Source organism: Branchiostoma belcheri, unplaced genomic scaffold (genome assembly GCF_001625305.1).
Source record: "Branchiostoma belcheri isolate BF01 breed outbred unplaced genomic scaffold, Haploidv18h27 scaffold1, whole genome shotgun sequence".
Taxonomy (NCBI): domain Eukaryota; kingdom Metazoa; phylum Chordata; class Leptocardii; order Amphioxiformes; family Branchiostomatidae; genus Branchiostoma; species Branchiostoma belcheri.
This window is the reverse complement of record NW_017802379.1, coordinates 1,688,488-1,714,688: the sequence shown is the minus strand read 5'-3', so window position 1 is coordinate 1,714,688 and position 26,201 is coordinate 1,688,488. Positions and strand designations below refer to the sequence as shown.

The 26,201-nt window shown below is 39.0% G+C and overlaps 1 protein-coding gene across 6 annotated transcripts in view; it reads right to left on the bottom strand.

Annotated features, from left to right (window-relative positions):
- LOC109463293 (small G protein signaling modulator 2-like) overlaps window positions 1-26,201 on the bottom strand; it is a 42,789-nt gene that overhangs the window by 15,913 nt on the left and 675 nt on the right. For all 6 annotated transcript variants that reach the window (XM_019760043.1, XM_019760076.1, XM_019760067.1 and 3 more), the window contains exons 3-4: window positions 7,788-7,863; window positions 1,011-1,173 (exon numbers count right to left, since the gene is read on the bottom strand). In XM_019760043.1, the coding sequence (XP_019615602.1) occupies window positions 1,011-1,173; window positions 7,788-7,863 (239 nt within the window). The remainder of the gene's footprint in view (window positions 1-1,010; window positions 1,174-7,787; window positions 7,864-26,201) is intronic.

Genomic DNA, 26,201 nt, shown 5'->3' with positions numbered 1-26,201 from the left:
TCATAATAACAAGAAATGAGACATTTAAAAGTCTTCTGGGAAGCATATTGGGGATGGGAATTCATTGCAATAACCAAGGAGATTGATGTTCTTATGCAGGATTTAAAGTTCCTGCTGGCTCCTGGTCAGATTCTGTGGCCTTCAAGTGCACAAAATATAATTATGTTAACTTGAATGTAATCTTATTATACACTAGACAGGTACATTGATATTCTGGATTTTGACCTGTGATTTTTGCAGTATCATTCCGATAATCTGTACCAGTGACCAGCCATGTTATGCAAGCAATTTGCCAAATGCCAGTTCAATACACCACAGGGACTAATCAGTGAGATAATTATCTACAATCATTAGCACAGTGGGTGGCTGACTACTCTGAGAGACTCTCATTTCAGGCTTCCATTAGCAGTATGTTCCAGACAGAAACATCGCCAAGAGATGGCTCTCCTGAATCGATAGCACCGTGGGTGGTTGGCTGCCTGCTTTCTTATTTCTTTTCATACAAAGGCCTTCATTTGCAACCTGTTTCAGCCAGAGGCATCAAATTATTTCCACTAAAATCTGCCCAAAACAGCTGCAGGGAAGATACTGAAAATGGTGCAATTAACTTCTATGACATTTCAGTTGTCCCAAAGGAAAAACTAAAGTTCAGCACAAAGCATAAAGTTCTTAAATTAGCCATAACTTGAAAATTTTTTTCATAATGTAATTTACCAACTCAGATGAACTTTCATGCTGATAACTTGAGCATGGTAATCTTATAGCTAAATGTTCAATAAACCTTGACTTTCCATTTGTCATTGTCTCAGTAAGTCTGACTTGAAATATATATTATCATTTATACCAGCTGTGGTGAAAATTTACTAAACCACTGATCCATGAATTGTATCATTTTTCAAACCCATTTAGTACAGTGACCAGAATACATTTAGTAGACATACTGTACTAAGTAGACTGATATTCAGTGGACAGTCTCTTAAAGGAAGCCAGACTTGTTAAGAAAGCCATACTTTTTCTCATTTTCCAGCTCGATCTCCTGACACTTCTTGGTGAGGTCGGCAGCCGGCTGGAAGTCCTTCCCCACCTTGGTGATGAGGGCTGCTGCCGTGTTGCCGCTCAGGAAGGAGATGGTCCTTTTCTTCAGCCCATGGAGGAGGCAGGCTTCCACAGCAGCTGTGGCAGGAAAACCAATAATCAATCAATCAATAACTGGTATTTTATTGATCAATAACTAGTATCATGGAGGAAACAAGCTTCTATCACCAGCTGTGGGAGGAAAATTATCAGATTTATTACCTACCAAATTGAAATACCTTCAAATCCTACTAGCTGTTTGAAACGTACCGGTAAATCTTCTGCTTACTGACCTTCTGTCTCCATTTGCCCTGACATACATAAAGATCATCCATAACCTTTAACAGGTGTTACATCTACAAGCACATCCTTCATGAGCTGATGCACAGATATTTCCTGACACATTAAGTAGTTTGTATGCTGGAACCTTTCAGAGACCAACTGAAAGGTCAGCCTGTCCGGGGTGCTGAATACATAACTGTTGTAAAGGTCAGCTATCCGGTGGAAACACAGGTCAACTGGACAAGTAATACATGAAAGTAATCCTTTGGATGGATAATTCTGTTTTACATAACTAGTAAACTGCCTTTTGGTGTAGCTCACCAGTTTTGTACACTGGCTACAAGCTGCATAAGACTGGACTGTGAGGTTTGAACCACTCACACTGGGAAAGCCTACTTTTGAATTGGAATGCCTCTCTAATAGCTTCAATATTATGTCTCAGACATACATATTCCCTAGTAAATAAAAAAATTGAAGAACCAGCACTGATTTGTCACATTATTTCCAATCATTCAATAACGTTTAAGCAAAAATCCATAAATATGGTGATAACCGAATTGAATGCAACACAAAATATTCCTTCAACAAAGTTTGCCAAAACTTTTTAAGCACTTGTCAAGACAGATTTTCACTTGAATAAAGTACACGGCGTTTCTTCCCTGCTCTCTAAATGAACTGTCATAATTTACAGCCTCCTAAAAAGTGCGCGCTCCCTGATGTCACCAGTGGGTGTTCTGCAAGCTTATCGTCCTCAGACATCTGTCGCCGTGTCCTTTAAAACTAAGGACAGTCTGTTATCTCTGATATGCTATTTCCTAACTGTGCTGTTCCTTTAATGAAATACATTACTGACAGGCATGCTGGCTAATACTGATGAAGGCATTTGCAACCTTGGGTCAAGGAAAGTATCTTATTGTCTAACATATCATCTCACAAAATGTCACAATGATTTTCATTAGCAGTAATTCAAAAAACATGCAAAAAATGAAATATACTGTTCATATCGATATCAACACTTCATATGCTGCTTAACAGCCATTTTGGCTGTGATAATCTTTATGTACTGCTAAATGGAAAGTAAATTCAGCCTATTGAAATAAATTGAATTGATTACTTATATGGTAATAAATTTTCAATAATCAAATTTACACAAAGACAAAAGTTTTAAATGATGATTAATACATGTGGAGAATTTTACTATAGACCGTCATTTGATACTCAAAATACCTTCTAGCTTCCTAATTATGTTTCAAAGTTCTTGGTCACATACATGAATGTCATGTGGTTGTGAAATGTGTTTCTAAATACATAAAAGCCAAGCTACCAGCACTAAAAATACAGCTTCCTGCCCCTGCTGCTGCTTTGTCCAAAATAGAATTCAATAAAACCCATTCACAGTTGCCTGAAAACATTTTAGGGAAAGCATGCTTGTCTGTTGCAGTGCATCTCAAGTATTTCAGCATTGTCTCTCCCTTGGAACTTGTCCAAGGCTCTCTTTGCAGCCATGGAAAAATCAATGGTAAGACTGTGAATATTCAACAGTGTCAGTGCTATAGACACAAGAGATGCACTCGGCCAAGCAATCTGTCAGTGTAAAATCAGATCCCACAGTTTGATTTAATCTGTGATAAGACCCCTTCCATTTATGATAAAACTAGCCAGTCCATAAAGATAACTATTACTGCCCAGATTAAGGCAATATCAATTTATTTTTCTTGGTCCTCAGACATATTCCTGGAAAAATTCAGCAAGAGGTCTGTGCTGAAGGAAAAATTGAATCTGGCTACAGAGTCACTCCCTGAAACTATGTTTCACATTGATTTCAGCAAATTGCATTTCTGTAGCCTAACATAGTCTGCAAATCTGATACACCTACATGTAGAGGAGCTCTGTGTGCCTGTGTTCAATCAGGTAGCCCCGGATCAAAAACAGCACGGACATTCATCCATCTTAAGTATGACTTTATTAGTTCCACCGACGTGCGGCTTACTAATAGATTACTTGAGTAGTCAACGATTATTCATAAAAGCAAACCTGTAGCTTTGACAGTGATGAATTTTCACCATCTATATTCACATTCTCATACAGGCAGGTGTTGCACCTTGTAAGTGAATGCAAGGCAGTTTTTCATGACATGACAGGGCTCAAAATACTGGGTGCGTGTGCACCTTAGTGCACCCAAATTTGGAGCTGTGCAACAAATTTTTTTTGGGGTGCACTGGTGCACCCAAATATTTATAGTGTGCTGACACAACAAAAAGGTTGGGTTAGCATACACTAAACCTTATCTGTAATCAAAGTTATCAGTTTATAAGACTTGATGTATGCCCCAGGTCAAGTTTAATAATGCTATCAAAAGCCAAGTGTCACAAAAATCAGCTCACTGCTGAGGAAATGCCACTCCCACTCTCCCTACCCTTTTATCATATAGACCATATAATGTGTGAAATTTGAGAAGGATGGGATATATTGTAGGCTGGGTCATGCACTATGTCTTATGAACTGGATCAGAGGAAATTACACTGGAAATATGTATCACAGCCTGCTAAGCTTGCAGAAAAGCTACTCTTCCGACAGTCAAGACAAAACTATAAATGTTTTGCACATACGGCCTAAGGAAATGCAAGCTATAAATACATCATGTACTCCGAAGAAATATAAGATATGGTAGTCTGGTGTCAAATATGAATCAACCCATAAACTTTCTGAGAATAATTCACAAGGATGTGGTATCAGGTTGTATCTGGCTAAATCTATCCAGTTCTTTGAGTAACAATTTTCTTGTGTATCTCATTACCTGGATGTCTGACTTTAATGGATGTTTTTACATGTAGCAAAGGCATTCTTTTCATAGGAGATAATTTCTGTCACATCATACTTTCAATGCCTGAAATATATAACATTTTCTGTGATATTACTTAAAATGTTAAAGATACAAGGGTCGGTGTTTGAGGATTGGTTTTCCATTAGTGATATACTTAGCAAAGCAATTTGACATTCAAAATAAAGTGGCAGGTGACATCCCTTTTCAAGGGTCCACTCAGGCTTAAGAAAATTGAGAAACAAGATATGAATGTTGATGAGATCCAATCACTTGGAAAGGTTGAAGGTTGGTGTACTGTGATGGTATTCCAACAAATGTTTAAGCAGCATGGTTGCTCCCATTTGCCTTGCACTGAACATTGTAAGTATTTTAAAAAATAAATACATTATACTTAATATTTCAGTATAGCCACCAATTTCAAAGCATACTAAAGAAAACTACCAATGCCCATACAACATATGATAAAGAAAGTTCATTGCAAATACATTCCCGAGGGCTAATTGCAGTTAAAAACAACATCTATGAAGAAAGAAAATGTGACACTATGTCTACAACATGCTTGGTACTAGTTCTGCTGGGTTTGACTGGGTTTTTTTTAGGCAGTGCATGGAAGACGAATTTACCCACTCAACATGACCAGATTGAGAGAGAGGACAAGTCGAACACATGCACTGCACCCAGGTGGCCAATTACTGCCTACAGAGCTAAAGCAAACTTGGGGCCATGCCACAGTGATCAGACACAGCTGCCGTCAGGCTGATGGTACTGAAGACTTCAAAGGTGCCGCTGGCATAAATGCCTCCACCGCAGACGATATCTGCAAACTTTAGTGCCCGATTCAAAACCTGGTAGATTGTACAGCTGGGCCATTTGTGGCAGTGGTTGATAGTATCATTTCTATTTTGAGAACATTGTTTTAGTATGCCGAAGGTGAATTGTCTAAGATAACATGCGGTTGCTTGAAATCCTATCCATGATAACTTGGTTCAGGTTCAGGTTTGGAAAACACCCCATTATCTACACAGGTTTCTATTTTGAGAACAACTGTAACACCTCAGAATACATGAAGATAACGTGGTTGAAATCCTTCCAATGAGCGCTTGCACATTGGCAGGTTAGATTTCAAAACTTGTTATTGCTTCTTGTTATTGTGTAACGTTACACGTAGTACTACACGTTTGTGTTTGGAACATGAGTCTATTAGTTCAGTATGCCAAAGGTGAAGCACTCCAAGATGACATGGGATTAAAAGAATAAGTGCCTTGGTATATATACATTGTAATGCCTTGGTATATTTACATTGTAGGTTCAGGAGTTTATTTGCAACGAAAAAAAACAATACCCCTTGTTCTTGTGGTTTATTTTAAGGTTTCCTCACTGTTCCCTAATTTGCATTTTGAGACTTAGTATTATCCCATTAATCTATAACAAAAGAGCTGTAGTTGTTCTGAATATTGATGAATACAGAATATGATTTCTCTGACCATGTGGATTCATTTCCTCATTAGTATTACTTTGTAAGGTGTAGAAAATTTGCTTCCAAGACATCTTCAGTCTTACAGCCCTTATTTAGTCTCATGCCTCAAGATTCTTTTTGTGTTTGTCAATCATGTGTTTCACCAGGTGCTGCCACATTCCACAGCCTGGGCACAGTGCCAGATAAGAGGGGCCCTCAGAATGTAAAAGGTAGTACGAGTCTGCTGCCTGGAATGACAAGCATTGAGTGAGCCTGTCTTTTGCAGAAAATTCAATTACTGTATGTTGCCTTCTTTGCTGACTGCCTCGTATATTTTTCTAGCTGCACACTGCTGAAAAGGGTAGCAATCCTTAGGACTGGGCATTATGGTCTACTGTTCATTGTACTTATCACAAAGAGCTTGGGGAATTTCCCTGGTACAATGAACCTGTTTATACTGTAGAGACTAATCTTTGTTATCGCTGTCAAAATCAGTGAAATCTTAGAACCTCAAACTTTCAATTTCATTCCAGATAAATGGATTTGAGCTCACTTTTCCTTTTCAACAATAAATGTTCAAGAAAGATCTTGAGTGCACACACAGCCATTTTTCCACTCATGTAAATTACCCTGGACGGAAATGGATGGGCGTATCGACTTTGTGGCTCCCCTGCTAGAAGAGAGGGTAGAGTTCGAAACATCTGACCCCCTTTCCGGTAACCTGTGTGACTTTTGTTAACGTCTGGCATTCCTTGTAAGCCTACAATTGATTACTGGATGATGGTAACTAGGAAGCAATGGGCTGAGGACAGATAGACTGAATTTCAACACCTCCTGGAGCATACTTGTTGGATTTTGCTTCAAACATTCAAAATATCTTTCAACCTCTATGTTTTGTCCCTACTTTACACCAAACCTGTCCCAATGCATGTACATGTATATAAAAGGTAGAAAGTAAAGGTTTCAAAGTTTTATTAAAACTGTGAAAGCTAAATTTTATAGGCTAAACACTGTACAATGTTTGGTTCCACAGATTAATTGATATCTGTGAATGATCTAATCAAGTTGGTGGATGATTGAGTAGCAAGGTTACGTAGTCACAACCAATTGGTTGTGAATAAAGAGCTTTTAATTTAGCTAATCAATTTAGATTATCTTATAAGTAGAAACTCTAAATGCATGGATGTAGCCTCTCTTTATCATGGCAATCTCATTTGTCATACTACCAACTACTCTTGGATTTTTCTGCATTGATATTATCTTCTAAGTACCACAATTGGCAGAGGACTTTAAGTGAAATATTGTAAATCACCTAAAGATATCACTTTAAAACCATTTTATACTCCCTTAGGTCACAAGCACTTAGAATTGCAGTCATTTTTCCTCTATCGCTGGCTGCAGCTGTTCCATTAAGGATTATGAGTTAACCCCACAAATGTTGTCGAACATTGCTTTGAAAATGTCTTTAAATCTAGATATGACAGCACATCATCCCCTGTAGTAGTGCAAGATATTAATTCCAAATATCATGGATGATATATCAAACACTTTGTCAGAGTCTTATATATTTCTAATTATCATTTGATATCTTTATCACAAACTTTATCATGATGGCACTTTATCATAATCTACATGTACACTGTACATTAAACAAAAAAAACAATGTACATGGTTTTAACATGAGAATGCAGCTCCTTTGTACTGCCTGACACAGATTTGTTTCTCCAACACAGGAAAAGATTAGAAATCCTATACATAGCACACTGACTTCTGACTGCAAATCCAACAGTGGGTGGGAATGCACAGCAAGGATTTGGCGGCACAAAACCTGAATACCAGATATGGTATCATGTCTGTAACCTTTACCATTGTGTAATGCCATGTGGGACCTAGTTTCCTGCAAGTTATACTGAGCACCACAGCAGCTTCACAATTTACATGCTGTGTAGGTGGGGAAAAAAACAAGTCAAAACTTTCCATGTAAGTTTTGCTACTGAATCAGATGTTTGAAAAACAGAGTCCTGGCCAGAAAAAAGCTGATGATGAAATATAAGTGCCATGATCTTGCAATCAATGGAATTCACACCACTGGTGTTGAAATTGCCGGGCATTGATGAATAATGATGAATGTTAAATCAATAAGCAACTCACCACAGAGAGCAATTATGTGTCCGCTGTCTTCGTGGACAAATTTTCTGGTCACTGCCTCTTCCATTATCTGCTTCACCTGAAACACATTGGGGGGAAATTTGAGACCAACGTAGCAGCCATTTTACCCTACTGTATTGTTGCTGTATTGCAGTGATGTACATTGCATTGTAACAGTTTTATTGTATTGCAATGCTGTATTGTACTCTAATCACTCAGCATACAAAGTAATGCAAATTCAGCAAAGAGCAGTCCACCATCGAAATACTAGTACTGGTATGAATGATAATACAGAGCTATTCAAAATTTATACCTATTCCTTCTAATCAGAATGTGTAGGGCTGTTAAATTACATGGCATCAATAATTTCTCTCTGGTGCTCCATGTTATGTTGTTGTCATTTGAATAAATAAATAGATAGAGTCTGTTAAAGCACGAATGGCCATGGATGTAATCATGCATAAATGATTGTCTATGTTGAATTTATTTACCAAAATGCATTATCAGTATTGTAGATGCACACAATATTCCTATATAAGGGAGCACTAGAAGCTATCTCAGGCCATGTAATGCATTGGAAGGCACTTCAGCACTACTTGTGGAAGGCTTTTCAGTACCAAGGATGTTACAAGGTGAGAACAGGGTCCCGTCACCATACCAAAAAGGCTTCTACAAATTTGTTTGTTTGTTTGTTTGTTTTTATTAGATCTCCATTAGTGTTCAACTGACCACTATTCTTCCTGGAGTCCACATAAAATTAGAAATTATAACAACAGAAATGTACAGAATTCAACTCAATATTAACATAAATTGAATAATTTAAAATAATCAACATAATTAAGTAACATAAGCTGAGTTCGAATCAGAGTGATCACTGACATTATAAAAGTAACATAATTAAGTAACATAAGGTAACTTAAGTTCGAAATCAAATTAATAATCAGTTAATGTAGTCAACTATGAAACAAATTAACAACAAAATCTCTTGATTAAACAAAATGATAATGCAACTCAAACCAGAGAGGGAGAGGTCAAATGGAGTGTCAAGTGAGGAAATAGGTGTGAAGTACCTTTCTCAAGGGCACAGCATGCCCAGGCCTCTGGGACTTTAACCCAGAATCTTCAGATTCTAAATCAACAACCCTTATCACAAAAGCACCCTGCTGTGAAACAGATGTATAGGACAGCCAAGGGGGTATAGCATTTCAGTGTAGCCAACCTTGTAAAATAGAGTCACCAATGGTACCATCAATTGTAACAAGTTGACGTTATCAAATCTGTATTTATTGATTTGTACTAGGGGCTGAAGCAAAGACACATCCATAAAATACAAATGTGCTCTATTCTATGGTTGTTGATGCAACATGCATTATATGATTACATATATGCATTTACCTAAGTATGGTATCAATTCATAAACAAAAACATGGCAATCTAAGATGGCTTCGAGTTTAACAAAGAAAAATAGCAGTAATGAGTATGTATGGCAAAGCTGCATCATGCATATTGGGAATTGCAGAAACACACATTAACAGACACACACACAGACAGACAACCTAAAAAATACTTAACTGCATTGGGATAAAGTAATAAAGGTTATGGTGTGCATATGGGGACCCTGAATGTTTTCTGTCTGTCCATAATGTCTTTGCCTAACACCATAATGTTAACCAAAGGTACCATGCTATGACACATAAAATCTCCCATTGGGATATCTCACATACACAGACATCTATAATGTCTTGTGTTATTGGATTTCTAGATAAAAGTCAATATTGCAACCCATTCTGTAACATAAAAAGCAAAAGTTTTTCTTTAATGGCTGATAGGTTGATAGCTATGTGGCTATCAAGTAAAACCATACAGATGTGATGATGAAAGCAAAAGAACATTTAATTTATCTATAATGATAGTGTCACCAAATAGCTTGGTCAATAGCTAAATGTTCTGTTTTCCTTGTAACCTTAATATTCAATTTTGTTACATCTCTGCAGTATTCTCAGTTGATATCTGGATATGAACTCATTCAGACAAGTGTATCACTGATAACATTTTTTGTCTAGTCACAGACTTGCTCACTCAAAGATTTGATTTCTTCCTGGACAAAAAAAAGCTTAAAGCAAAAGCTGAAAATGCAAAAATGAAAAAGCTGGCAGTAGACAATCAACACAACCATATGACATTTGTACATAGGTTAAATAATGAATAGGTATATGTTAGTGTGATGTAATTCCAGAAATGTGATCAGCCAATAGGCTTATTCACCATTTGATGATGTGACTCAGTACATTTTAAAGCACAGCTTCCCACCTTAACAGTTAATGTACAATGACTCAATGTATTTATTGTGTTTTTGTCAAATTCTTTAAATCTACATTCAGAACATTGTTTAGCTTAGTAATACCAAATAAAGCCTGGAAAATATCATGAGTATACCTCATCTATATCTCATTATCATAGATATTTACTATTTATATTATATATTTAATATTCTAATAGCCAGACCCAGACAATTATGCAACAACATAAGTTGGACGGATCCAAGACTGTTCTTCACACGCTACTTCGGAGCTGCTACCGGCACGGCGCACATATTCTGTAAACACAACAGCAACAAGCAGGACAGAAAGGGACAACTGAAGATATTCTGATAAGAACAAGAGGTAAGTTTCAATAAATATGTTATGGTATGTTGCTTGAATTATACCAGTTTATTGCCTTCAACATTTTCTAGCAAAAACGTAGCAAGACTTCAAGATGAAAAACATGGGAGGGCTAGGAAAAAAACTTTCATCTGACTGTATTCAATCCCTTGTACAACCCTCAGATCGACACCAAAACACAACACAGCTTCATCAATGATGACATTGGCATTACATAAAAGATTATAGTTTTTTTTTATGAATGTCAAGCTATATGTCCAACAGTGAAGTAAAAATAACCGGACAATGTTTTCCTAAACTAAGTGTTTTCAGGTAAGGATTTGTAAATAGTCCATTACAAATAATGTTAATATCAGTAAAAGGGAATAAGAGTAAACAACCTCTGTGTAAATATTCAAATGGCCAGCTTCAGACAATCAACATAATCATGTAACTTAGTGTATCGTTAATCCAAAACTGAAGCTGGCTATTTTACAAGCAGAACGGCAACAGCGAAGTGTGAGATTCTTCTTGCATGAACACATGAACTGCCCATTTGGATCAGTTCCAAATACTCTGACGTCTATAGAGGGGCTTCTTGCTTTGTTCAGGTGCCAGGAGAACATGGGAAGAAATCTGCGGCACATGCTGGTTTTCCTTCTTCTCATCCTGAAAGAGACTAGAATGCCAGAAGCTAACTGTAGATACACAGCATCTCTATTCCGTATGCCATGTACCAGGATGGGTTTCACGCGCATCCCTAAGTACCAGCCAAAATCGGTCTCTAAGTTAGATTTGGAAAGTACTAGAAAGGTTAACAATTTAGGCCAGCCAGAGCTCACAGGGTATGGGGATCTTAAACAAGCCTCATTTGGCAACACAAAAAGCAATCCAGACCCAACAACAAGTCCTGTAGGTTCAACATTGTCCACACTGCCCAATGATGCCCAAGCCCCATTTACCTCATCTACAGAATCAAAATCTACTTCATCTGGCAATGCAGGAAGGAATTCAGATCAAACAAATCATTCAGGCTCTACAGCAAATACACTGCCCAGTAATACTAACCCAATAAGAAATCCTGGACCCAAATTTCTCACACTGCCCAATGATACCAAAGTGCCTTTCACCTCATCTGCATTGTCAGCTTTCCCTTCACTTGGCAACACAGAAAGCAATCAAGATGCAACCAAAAGTCCTTCAGACACCACATTTTCCACACTGCTCAATAATACTCAAGTTCCATTCATCCCATCCTCATCTGCAAAACCAACATTTAGTTCATCCAGCAATACAGAAAGGAATTTGGGTCTAAAAACAAGCCATCCAGGCTCTAAATCAAGCACACTACCCAGTAATACTGACCCAACATCAAATCCTTCAGGAACAATGTTTTCCACACTGCCCAAAGATACCCAAGGCCCAGTCACCTCATCTGCATTGTCAGCTTTCTTTTCATTTGGCAATAAAGAAAGCAGTCTAAACCCAACTACAAGGCGTAGTCCTTCAGACACCACATTTTCTACACTGCCTACTGATACCCAAGCCTCATCCACCTCATCTGCATTGCCATTGTCAAAATCTTCTTTATTTGGCAACACAGAAAGCATCCAAACCCCAAAAACAAGTTTCAGCACCACATTTTCCACACTATCCACTGATACCCGAGCCTTATCCACCTCATCTGCATTGCCATTATCAAAATCTTCTTCACTTGGCAACACAGAAAGCATCCAAACCCCAAAAACATTTCCCACTCTGCCCATTGATACTCAAGACTCATTCATCTCATCTACAGAGTCAATTTCTTCTTCATTTGGCAATACAGAAAGCAACCAAAGCCCCAAAACAAGTTTCAGCACCACATTTTCCACACTATCCACTCAAGCCTCAGTCAACTCATCTGTACTGCCATTGTCAAAGTCGTCATCATTTGGCAGTACAGAAATCAATCTAATCCCAACAACAGGGCCCATTGATACCCAAGCCTCATTCTCATCATCTGAAGATTCAATATCCAGCAGCACTGCAGAAAGTAATCCTAATCCAACAACAAGTGCTGTGGGCCCCACATTATCTGCACCACCCATTTTTATCCAACCCTCACCTGCTATGTTAAAATCATCTTCATTTGGTAACACAGAAATCAAGCCAGATCCAAAAACAAGTCTTTCAGACAACATATTTTCGACACTGCCTATTGATATCCAAGCCCCATCCTTTCCATCCAAAGGCACATCTTCCTTTGGCAGCACAGAAAGAAATTCATTCCAAACAACAAGTCCAACAGGCTCCACATCTGACATACAAGCCCAATTCTCTTCATCCGCAGAGTCACCTTCGTCTTCATTTGAGAACACAGGAGGAAGCAATCTAAACCAAACCACAAGTCCTGTAGGCACCAAATTGTCCACTGACACCCAAGCCCCATTCACATCATTTCCTTCACGTCCTTCAGCTTCCACAGCAAGTACACTGCCTAGTAATACTGACAAAACAACACCTCCAGGCTCTAAATCAAGCACACTACCCAGTAATACTGACCCAACATCAAATCCTTCAGGCACCACATTGTCCATACTGCCCACTGATACTCAAGCCACATTCACCCCATCTGCAGTGTCAATGTCTTCTGCAATTGGCAATGCAGAAAGCAATCATGACTCCACAAGATTTCCTGTCGGCTCCACAGCTGCTACAAAGTCTGTTGATACCCAATCTCCTTCCACCCCATCAGCAGAGATAACATCCTCTTTGAATGTTAACACGGAAAGCAATCTAAAGCCAACAAGTCCTGAAGGCTCTGCATTTTCCACACTGCCTGTTGATACCCAAGGGTCATTCACCCCATCCACAGTGTCAATGACTTCTTCAACTGGAAACACAGAAAGCATTACTGGCCTTACAGGATTTCATGTAGGCTCCACAGCTGTTGATATCCCATCTCCTTCCACCCCATCTGCAGAGGCAACTTCTTCTTTGCTTGGCAACACAGAAAGCAATCCAGACCAAACAAGTCCTGAACGTGCTGCATTTTCCACACTGCCCAATGATATCCAAACCTCATCTGCAGAGTCAACTTTTGGCAACACAGAAAGCAAAACTGACCAAACAACACTTCCTATAGGTTCCACCTCTGACACGCAGTTTGTTGATATCAAAGCCTTTTCCTCATCTGCAGTGTCAACGCCTAATTCATTTGGAAAAACAGATAGAAATACTGACATGACATCAAGTCTTGTTCCACTGCCTGCTGATATCCCACAGAATTTAAAGGTAACGACTGTCATGAGCAAACCAGAAAGCAACAGGTCCCACAAATCTGCTAACAGTTGGTCCCTACCTGCTCTTATTGGCATAGTTTCTACTCCGTTAATTGTCATCTATTGCATTATTGCCGCCATTATCACCATGTGGCACAAGAAGAGGGCTAAATCACCTAGAAATCCACCCCACATTACAGGGCCAGATATCTCACAGCCCCATTATTACATAGATGTAGACAGTCACTTAACAAACCCTCCCACACATACACATACACATACAGGTCCAGGGACGTCCCTGGCTCCACCCAACAGAAAAGCAGCTCCCAGTGAAGACCCTCCCCGCCTGCCCCCTTCTGGTGCTGATGCTGGTGCCATATACGCAGAGTCAGATGGTTCCCAATATGATATCCAGTATGAGATGCCAGCAAATGCAAGTCCGAGGCAATACACAGAGTCCCTGGCTTCTCCCTGCAGAAAAGCACCTCCCAAAGAAGACCCTCCCCGCCTCCCCCCTTTTGGTGCGGATGTAGAGTCATATGGTGCCCAATATATAAGGCCAGAAGATATCCAGTATGAGATGCCAGCAAATGCAAGTCCAAGGCAATACACCAAGTCCCTGGCTCCCCCCTGCAGGAAAAACCCTCCCAAAGAAGACCCTCCCCGTCTCCCCCCTATAGGTAAAGATGCTGATACCATAAGTGTCAAGTCAGATGGGGCTAAATCTATGAGGCCAGACGATGCCCTATATGAGATGACAGCAAATGCAGGTGTAAGTCAACATACCAAGGCCAAGTCCATTGCTCACAATGACAGAAAAATACATGATAGGTTGAATTCCCCACCCCCTGCCCATTATCCTATGACCCAGCATTGCCATATATGTGGTGCCAGATGGTGCCCAGTACACCTCAACCCAGCAAATGCAAGTCCAAGGCAATGTGCAAAGTCCCCTGCTCCCCCATGCAGAAAATCACCTCCCAAAGATGACCCTCCCCAACTCCCCTCTTCCAATGGTGATGCTGGTGCCAAATATGTGGAGCCAAATGGTGACCGTTATACGAGGCCAGGAGCTGTCCTGCCAACATATTCAGGTTTACAACAACCTACAGAAAAAAGGCCAGTTGTACCGCCCAAAAGAAGAAAACATCTTAGTGACAAGCCGAAGTCCCTTCCCCCACTTTGTCATGATGATGATGATTGTGTGATGCCAAATGATACCCTTTGTACAGAGCCAAAAGACATCCAGTATAAGAGGCAAGCAAAGGTAGTTCCGTCTACTGAAAAGAAGGTCCTTGCACCAACCAAAAGAGAAACACATCTTAGAGACAAGCCAAAGTGTGTAAAGGCTAATGATACCCTTTTGCCAAAGGTAGTTCCATCTGCTGAAAAGAAGGTCCTTGCCCAGACCAAAAGAAAAAGGCATCTAAGAGACAAAAAGCCAAAGTCCCTTCCTCCTCCTTGCCATGATGATGATGATGATGATTGTGTGTATGTCAAGCCTAATGATGTCCATTTTGTGAGGCGAGATGTCCAGTTTAAGATGACAGCAAATAGTCATTGCAAGAAGCCTGTAAACTCCCATGACAACCAGCGTCACTCCCAACCTCCAAAATTTAAGACAGAAGATTTACCCACTGATTCAAATGGCTACCTACTTGTAACAATTCGTGAATAATGCAGACAGTTGCTCAGCCATTTCAAAGGTCAATGACTAATTATGGGTTTTATCTGAAATTTGCCCACAGATTTCTAAAACTGGGAATAGATTGACATTTTACAAAAACACTCCAGGTCTGATTCACATTATCTGACTTCCACAGTAGAATGTGCTACTTGTATGTAACAGTTTATCAGTGATTACTATAAATTCCATAAAGGAATCTTTCCAAATCTTAGTTCATTGAACACATGTTGCAAAAAAATGTTAAATTGACATCTTGCTTGAATGTAGTATGTCAAGAATAGAGACATGTTGTGTTGATATTTTTCTTCTATTTTACATGTCTTCTTAGTGAGTGCAGTAATGTCATGTCATACAGTAGTGAATATATACCAGTAAATATGTCAGCACTACAGGTAGATCATGTACTTATATGGTTGATTCATTAGAAATGATTTTAGTGTTCATGCTCATGTTGTTTGTCCGTCATTCTCGATGATGACCAAGATATCAACAATGATCTTTATACAATCTTACTAGGTGTATAGATTATAACTGTAATAATTTTTTAAAGAATATATGCCTATGGATTTATTACAACTGTATGTTAACTTTATATAATGTTAGGATTTCAAAAGTATATCATTCTGCAATCTCTTAGAATCTTTTGTCTGACCTTGACCCCTTTCTTCACAACAATAAAATCTTAGCCAGCAGGCAAATTTTTAAGTACTTTATTGAATAAGCAGAGACAGTAAGAAATAAAGCTAAGACAAATAATGCTCTTATTTGAACAATCAGTGCAAATGGAGAAATTGTGAAAAGTGTACTAAGCATATGTGTATATATATAAACCAGTCATATTAACCCTGATGAAGATAACAGACAGTTATCAAAACTTGTTACAGCTCAATCATGTAAAATAATGGTTGTGAATAAAAGAAGTTTACCATTCAAATTACGTACTAACCTGACAGGCTGATAAAAATATTTACCGATAATCAAAATTAACAGACATCTTAGTACTCAAGTTCCATGTGGATTTCATTGCTTTGTTGATCCAAGGCCACATCAGAATGACCCTCAGCATCTCTCATAAAAGACATACAAGAGCCTTTCAGCTTCAGATCTCCACTTCTTCCCACGCAGATTACCCTAAATAAAACTACAAGGCTCACAAGATGCATTATGGAGAGCTTTCAGTTGACTATACAACTCTTGGGTATACACATGTCCAGAAGGGAGCACTAGTGCAAATATTAGCCTTGTGAGTAGATTTCATTTGGAGACTCAAGTAATTGGGTTTTAGGGAGGAACTTACTGAATTGAGGAGGCCAAACAGTACTTGGTAATAAAACCATGCAAAGATGGATGTTTTTCCTATACCCCAGACTTAAAAGCCATCGTTGGTGTGGCTATAGACACTTCTACACATCCTCAGGATCCACTTTACGGTCTCTTGTGGGAACACTAATGGCCGCTCTCGATGTTCAGAAATGCCATCTAGGAAATGAATGGCCACCAAAGCTTTCAATCACATGTCCATAGAGAGTTGACCACCCCACGCACTTTTCATGAAACTTCAAACAAGTAATGTATCAGTACATGTATATCACCTGCTGGTTACTGCAGGTAAAATTGGAGCTAATATTTCTGATTTCTACCTACAATAAACCTGCACTGGTCCATGTACAGTGCATTTATATATAAATTTAGTTGTAAGTTGATTTTTATTTGCTGCATTGACTGTTACCGCCTATGATGTACAAAAAGAATAATGACTACGGTTTCTGACCAGTTTTAGTTTTATTAAGCTAAGGATTGTCGGATTCAACATCATATTATGTCAAACAAGATTGAGATGATGAGAAAAAAATTTCAGGCTAGCTAGAACACTGCTTGGGACAACCCACGTCAAGGACGTCAACTCAACTTTGCGTCAAGTTCAATGTCATTAAACCTGAGTACCGGAAAAGACACTGCACGCCATGGTGCCTGACATGATTGAATCAGGCTCCAGTGGGACTAAATCTCATTTCGGTTAATCACACAATATTGTACCATATAAGGCTTGCAATTATTCATAAAATGAGCTGTGCGCCCTCCGGAACTGATTCGATTATGTCGCACATGATGACGTACAACATAAGGCTGCTGTCAGTCACACTGTTTCATGGTTCCAATTTATTCCCTTCCAACCAGCCATGCTCCTTCAGAATGAATGTTTTGATTCTGCTGTTAGGCCATACCAATTTATTTTGTTGGGCCTAGGACACTTTTAAGTAAAAACTCAGCAAAAGTGAAAGAGTTAAACAGAGGGCTGGGAAAAATAACAATATGGTGGTAGAAAAAATAATGTAAGAACTAAATTACATACAAATTATATGTCTCTATGGAGTGGTGCTTTAATAGGCATCCAAAATGATGTCAGTTCTCAGAATGGAGCTTGCAATGAGGTATGGGCAATGGGGTACTTTTATCTGCATTTTTCCTAGTTACCAATGTCCTAGGATTTTTGTCCAAGTTGCCAATTTTTGCCAACTTTGCTAAGTTACATGTATATCTGTCTGTAGGTCTGTGTTGTGTTTGGTTGTCTCATTCCACAGGATGCTAGCAATTCAATTTACAATCATACAAGCCAACTAGCCTTGGGGCTTTCATGAACATCATAGCACAGAAACTCTGCTTGAAGTTGTTGTCTTGGATACGTCACTTGGGCTTCCTTCCGTGCTCAGAATGATACATGGCCAGCTTTGGAGAATATCTCACATCTTTCATCACCACATTGAGCTCCTTTTATCCCCTTTCCTCTGCACCTGCCACCACCTCTAGGCAATCTGTTAAGTGCATTTTGGTGTCCAGAGGTTCAAGTCATGTGGGATCTGTTCTGGTCAGGCGGTGCCTGTCTTGCACTTGACAAGTTCTGCATCATGATTGAGCAGATCAGTTTGGACAAGCCGGGCCTTGGGGCTTACAAATCACCGCAGGAGTCTGCTTGAAGTGGTTTTGGTGTTGAAAATGCCAAAGGTACTTGTTTCCCTTGGTCCTCCAAGCTATACGTGACTGCAATGAGGAGTATCTCACAGCGTTGCTAAATTTACAGTATGCCCTAACTTATAAGAAACATTATCAGCAAGGTTTTGTGTAGAATTTTATGAGAATATACATAAAGTTACAAACATCATGTTGATTACGTTCCCTTTGATTGTGCGGGCAAGTCAGGATTCCACCAGCTCGTAATCACAGCCTTTATGCATGAAAAAAGATATGATTGTGATCAGATTTTGAGACTTCCAATCAAGGACATGCTCAGCTATATCTGATACATTTAGACTCAGTCTTAAAATCTGAGGTAATAACATTTTGTCTGTGCAAGCAGCTCTGTTCTGAATCGGAACTGTCCAATTACCAGCCAATTACAGAAGATACAAGGACGGAAGAACAGAGGAAATACAATCATGTACATGATGACTACATTACAGCTTCCAGGCAAAATTTGTGTCTGGTATCAAATGTGTTTGGAATCTGGAAACAAAATTGTACTGTTTATGAAGAAAACGTTTTTTTACATGGAAAACTCAAGCAACAGGAAAATCAGCACCATGGAGAGTGATGACACGTTCATAGCAATTTTGTTTGCAGCATGTTGATGCGTGCATTGGAACACTAGTTGGAGATAAATGCAGGTAAATCCTGGTTGCATGGCCCATGGGGATAATCTACAAGTCAAAATAACTGATAACCAAATTTATGTATTGCCAGAGCATTCAACAGGAGGGGTCATCAATTTGAAAAAGATCTGCAAATGCTGCCTGGTTTACGAAGGCATCCTGCAATACATGTTGTAGAATTTTCAGTAAGCCTGTGACAGAGCTGGATGTCAACAGGGATATAAGACAGCCATTTCTGTCACAAGAATGCTGCAGTTTGTACAACACTTTCCTAACTATGAATCCCAAGAAAGCCCATAATTTGCTGTCGCAAACCTGTTTACTCACTTAGGGAGTCTTACTGCCCTAAGGAAAATTGTATGCAATAAACAGCATGGAACTCAAAGTATCCAAATTGCATCGTTTATCATACATGCAATTTCCATGCATTTCCTGTGCAGTGAAGGTTGGTGTAGGAATTATTGGTATCTAGTTTGTTTTTATAACTCTGCGTAGGCGTCTGGCATCCTTCCACCCCAGGGTAATGACTGTCATGATTACGATATTATACATGGTTTAACAAAATTACAAGGGGTGATGTGCAGAATGTAAATCAGCACTATACACTTTTTATATTGGCACTTAAGTTCATCTGTAATGGTAGTTAGCAGAGTGCAGAGCTAAAACTTTCTTCCAGCTCAATGATTTAATGACCAGAATCAAATTTTCAACTGCCCTACTGCAAAGGCACTTTGGGACCTCGCCATGCCACCCCCGCAAGACAACATTAGCTCCTGTACTCAAGCAACAAGAGCTAATTGACTCATTATCGTCATTTGTTCCTTATGGTCTAAAAAATTTTACATATCAACTCATAGTTTTTGGTTATTACCTGTTCAACTACAGATTCTGAAAAAAGTTATGCATTTTTGCTACTTCAAACAGCTGCGGTTTTAAAAACAAATCTATCCAGTTGCTTGTGTACTTCATTACCTAGATGTCTAATCTTCATTGACATGTCCTACTGCAATCTTCTTCAGAATTCAGGTGACTAATATGTCAAAGTGTCAAGAAGTCTATCACTGTTGGTATGATGGTTGGTGTCCTGATATAGATGACCCCCTTTATTAAAAATATTAATATATTGTTACTCATTTGTACAATATGTAAATTGCTATTGCATTGAAGTCAGTGAAGTCATAGATATATTAGATATTTGCTTTCTTTAATGAGGTACTAATCTTGTTTAACACTATTCATTGAGTACACAATACGTGTCATTCTGTTTGCTTTGCTCTTCAAAGATATCTTACCAGCCCTTTCTGTAAACCTCATTACCTGGAAGGATACATACATTTGTAGCCTGGCTCAAAATGCTACCTGCATATGCAGGTTAGTACATGTATTAAAAAAAACAGGAGCTGTGCAGGTATTTCTGATGTCTACCTGCGCTTAATCTGCACCTAACCAGCACTGGGTATATGCAGTTAGTGCAGGTAAAATTGGAGTTGTGCAAGTATCTCTGATGTCTACCTGCACCTACATGTAACCTGCACTGGTCCATGTACTGAGTATAGGCAGGTTAGTACACTCAGGTAAATTGGAGTTGGTAAGACGTGTCTGCTGCATGTAATTTTGAATGTTGCCTGCACCTGTGCAGGTATGCAGAAAAAAGGATTTTGAGCCCTGACATCAGTTTAAATTTTATAGAGATGCATTTATAGCACTGAAATGATGATTATGAACCTTTTATAGTCTATTCAAAGTAGTTTTTAGTTCTCAAAGGCTCAGGGTCAAACATCAATTCCATTCTCTGGATCAGTATATATTGCCATGCCAATAAAAGAAAGCCAGTTAAAGCACCACAAGGCTCTTGAGCCAATAGTCATTACAGCAAATTGAGTTTGCCCACAGCCACATGCTAGGTAATGCAAAATTTATACAAAATACCATAAATTACATACACTTGAATGACTCTGTACAAAATGTTCAATTTTGTTTTTCATCCTCTCCTCTGGCTTGATTTTTATATCAAAGTGTTTGAAAACCAAGAAAATCAATTGCTTTGGCCTCAGAATATAGAACAGAACATGTAGTTGGAATGAGAGCTAACACGCCCAACATGACAGACAGCAATGCCGGACTTACGAGTCAACCAAACTGCAAAGACCAGTGATTTTATTTGCTTCTTGCTCTCTGACATTTACAGTGGTAGTGCTCCAGGCAGGCCCATCATCTGTTGCTTGGGTAAGTACTGTGGTCGCAGTCTGAGCTTATAAAACCACTTCACCTCCGGCTTTATGACCGCAGCAAACAAAACAATTCTGTAAATGGACAGTCATCTTACGTCAAACAAAAATGTTATGAACCGCAGCCTAGCTATATATCATCAAAACAGAAATACTTACTAAATGGTATTATACATTTATTTCTTTATTTATTTATTTATTGAAAATGCAACAAGACATTACACTGACTCTCAAGGCAGCAAAGCTGATGTTAGAGAGTCAACACATAAGGACAAAACATATAGGGCACATAATATCAACAGTGTGAAATTACAAAAAAAAAATGATCATAAGAACCTATATCATTCCAATTAGCGGAGTAAATATATATACACATCTAAAATAACACATTTGGAGGTCAGAGGTCGATAAAATAAGTCATAGTCAGACTACCTTATATGAGAAAAAAAAGGATACTAAATAACAAGGTTAGAAAGGAACAGCTGGAAGTGCCTAGAAACGGTTTGTTGAAGTGATGTAAGTGTGGAAGGAGTGTGAGAGGCTTTCGTTTAATGTGATGTCATTGCCCGGGGACCCGTTGAGTAGAACGCTGGTGGAGAGGGGCCGTCTCACGAGGCGGTACACAGCAGTGGCAAGGTCTTGTCGTGCCGCTGCGTGCAGTGGGCAGTGCAGGAGGAAATGTGTGACTGTCTCCGAGGTTGCACCACAGGCACATCCCCGGCCGGTAAGGTTAAACTTGGCCAGCGTGGAGTTAAGCTGGCACCAGCCGATGCGGAGTCTCGTGGCAAGTATGTTGCTGCGGCGGTCACCGAGCCTACGGTACCCCTGGTGGTGACGGGATGACAACATGTGGGCTCTACACCTCTGTTTGAACTGGAGGAGAGATGTGGCTTCCTTCACTTCCTTCGGAAGATTGTTCCATAGACGTGTGGTGTATGGAACGAAGCTGCTTCCGTAGGTGTTTGTTCTACAGTAAGGAACGTGCAGATGTGTATCGTTCCGTAGGCGGAGATTCAGTTGTCTTCGGCTGTCTCTGGTGGTGGGAATTAAGAGCTGGAGGTGGGATGGGACAGAACCTGATACCAGTTTGTACATGATCAGGAGTCGGTTGAAGTCTCTCCTGGTTGCGAGACTATCCCACTCCAGTTCTATTTATTATTATATTATACATTACTCAAGAGTACAGGTTTCCCACAAGGGCAATACACCAGAGTCTACATTTTTAATTGGTTTTCAAGTTCAGTGGGTTTTTTTCAACAAATGAATGTGGTTTGGCCTATTAAGAGCTGATTAATACTTCACAATGAGAGAATGGGTAATGTACTGTTGACTGTGATGTCAGTTTCTTGTATACACAGCTTGTACTTCTAAGTATAGTTACTGTACTAACTTATTTTGCCACCGAGGTGGCTTTAGTGGTTTATGCATTATGGATGCAGTTGAGTTGAGCATGGGTGGGCTCCATGCATGGAAAAATGCCAAATGTAGTGCCTTTCACAATGAAGGACACCACATCGGTGCCTGCCAGGGATTCGAACCCAGAACCTTCATAGTCTAGGTCAACTACCCTTAAACCACAAGATCACCAGTTGCCACCCCTAAAGGCTAGTTTATATCTACTGTGATATTCAATGGGAGGTAGTAACTGTCAATTCAAGAGATTGTAAAGTACCATGATGTCACCCGGGGTAGCACTATAGCTAGCAGATTGAAGAATTATTTTCTTTTGGGTATAAGTAAGAGTTTACGAGCTCTTTTTTTATGACTCACAGTCCTAAAATTAGATGTATACCCAGGGCACTGTGGATCAAATAGTACTTTGGAACTTCAAAGTTTCTGACTAAACAGGAAGTGAGGATAAAAAAACTGAGCTTTAACAAGTGTCTGCAATGATGGTTCAGAATAAAACAAATGTGCAGATAAGTGAATAAGAGACCACTGGTCACAAAAAGTACTTGTCTTTTTTATTTGGATTTTCATTGTATCTTACATGTAAGTTTGAAAAAAACAATTAGGTGAAAGTCTTTAAACAATTCAAGATTTGATATCCATCATAATATTCATACTCGAATAGTTGCAAACTTTTCTTATGAGCAAAAATTACAGCATAAAATATGACTGCATACAGCTTTGCTATTTAAAGAAAAATCCATTTCACCAGCCAGCCAATGAGTCTCCAGTATGACCTACAATGTCAAAGTTCATTGTATTCTCCCTGGTTTGGGCTATATGAAGGCTCTATCTTCTCCCTCCCACTCAATACAGATATTGTTTTCTGCCTGAGCATGGGTGAGTGAAGATGAATCCAAAGATAATGGCATTCCTCCTTACATATTCCGAGATAACAAAACCAAGATACCGGTACTCAGATTATGAGACAGTGCGACTGCTATGGTCTAGTTCATAAGCAATTCCGCTTCCAGACAGCAAGGCTGTGGATTGAAACCCTGCTCTGTTGCTGGCAATGATGTAAATTAAAGTTGATTCATGCTCTAGCTTAAGTTACACTTCACCACTGACAGTAAGCTTAGCTAACATAGAAGCATGTACCATGACATTGAACAATGTCAGGAAACTCCCTTGGTATTTTAGTCTGTCTGCAAATGTTGAGGAAACACGTATCTCAGTATAGAAGAAACATGGTGGTTCTGACAGTCTTTTCTGGGCAGAAAGCCAGGGGTTCAATCTAGCAGTCACTTTGTGGATCGACCATAAAACATTTCATCAAGGTGTGTAAAAGCAAACATTAGAGAACAAGTATATATCCATACTTGTATAAGTACGTACTTGCACATTTTGAAATGAGCAAGCAAAATGTCTTATAGTACATGTATAATTGTAAATGTACATGTAAACCATACAGTGTCAGTGGCCCATATGTGTACATACCATATTACTCAGGGCAGAGATATTGTACGTGCCCAGTATTATTTTAACCTGGGCACGTACTGTTTTTATTTTAAGCCACAGATGTTTACATTTTGGGTTCTGAGTCAACGGCCTCTTGGGATGGATATAATGTGTATTTTTTGTTTGCATGGTTTACTACATGTTTGCCCACAGAAATGAGTGTATTGGTGCTAATGAGGCAAACTATTCTTAATTAGAGTGTCAAGTCCAGATGTTATTTGACAGTTACACTGGCCACAACACTACATGCGACATGCAGCACTTGCAGCATTTTTGTTTTTCTTGGCCTGGAAAAAAAGGAGTTTGTTTTGGAGCATATCATCTACCAAATATTTAAACTGACCTTAAAATTAATTCAAAAGTGTTATTTATTCAAAGTGCATGTCACAAAATTGAGTGGAATCTTTAGATTAAGAACATCTATTAAAATTCCTACCATTTTGACAACGCACTGAGGGTACTAGCTACCAATCTCATTATATAGACTGAGGTTTTATCTAAATAATAATAGAATGGGTTGCGCACAGGTTGGTCGCTAAGCCACGAGGTAATAGAAAACCTTGGTTTATGGTGTGAGGTTTGTTTGCTGTAAACAAAGTGCATTGATCAATGGGCTGGGCCAGTGGCATGTATGTCAAACACAAACATACTATATTTACTTACCAAGGTTCAAGCTTCTGCTTTATCTTTTACATGTTTTCACTACAGGTGTTTTTATCAGGCTTTCATTTTTGTACTGTATCTTTTTTTATTCAACAGCCATTAACGGATGCTCCCACTCTTGCCAACTTAATACTGACTTGCAGCTATCAAAAGATCTGCTTGGAGATTACCCACAGTCTGTTTAAATGAGATATTCTAACTATTCTTTTTCAATTAGACAAATTTTTATTATCAATCCTGATATCCTAGAGCTCTAAACCTCCCGATGAAAATTAGGGAACACAAAAACAGAGAGTGAGTGGGTTAAGGTGAGTGGGTGTGCGGGTGAAGACCCTGTAGTTTTTTAAATACCAGATACATGCAATCCACTGAGGATTTCAATTATTCATAATTCACCATCAAGGTGCTAGATATCATAATTAGGTGGGAGGAGACCATACATCCCACTTTATTACCACTGCATAGTATGGAAACCCATATAGTCAAGAGGATCTTCATTAACATGAAAGAAATATTACTTTTTCCTTCCCACACGTTTCGTATTGATGCATGTAACCAAAAACAATTTCACAGACAGGCAAAATGTAACAAATGCGGGCATAAACAATTATGCTGTTATGATAGTCACAAATATCATAATTGCCTCAGTGTTAAACATATAACCCCAATTTACATATCAAAGTCAAACCTTTTCTCAGGCTATATCATCTGGCCTGGGTACCATCCGGATTTTTGCTCCGCCACGCTCGAAAAAATCACATTTTCTTTTAGCGTTGCCCAGCGAAAATCCAGATGGTACCCAGGCTAATATCATCTGCATAAGGACAACCTGGACATTGAATTATTTTTTCCACTGACTAAGGAACATTAATTATACAGTAACCAGTGACCAGTTTCCCTTAATTGTCACTAGTTGTAAGATTGCATCTGTATAAAACTATTATAACACTATCTTCACATCCCTATGTAGCATCCATTCACACTTAAGCTACATGTACAACAGGTGAACAGAATATATATAAATTTTCATATTTAGGTCAGTTGCGATGTATGTGAAACATGGAAAATTTTCAATCAGTTATAACTAAAAATACATCCACAGGCAGATAAATAAACAGGAGAATCTTCAGGTAAACATGGGGTTTACCTGTGAATTCACCTGTTCTAATTATCAGTTTATTTTGTTATGGCTCGCTGGATACATGGTGTGTCAAATATGCTATGTCGTCTGCCATAACACAACAGCAAGGGACTCACTTTCACTGCTCCCTCAACGACTATAAACCGTAGGATACGATTCGTCAAACGGGCAGTTACAGGAAGAGAAATACAGCGTGTACCATGGGACTACAATTTTACATTCGCTTGATCGCTCTG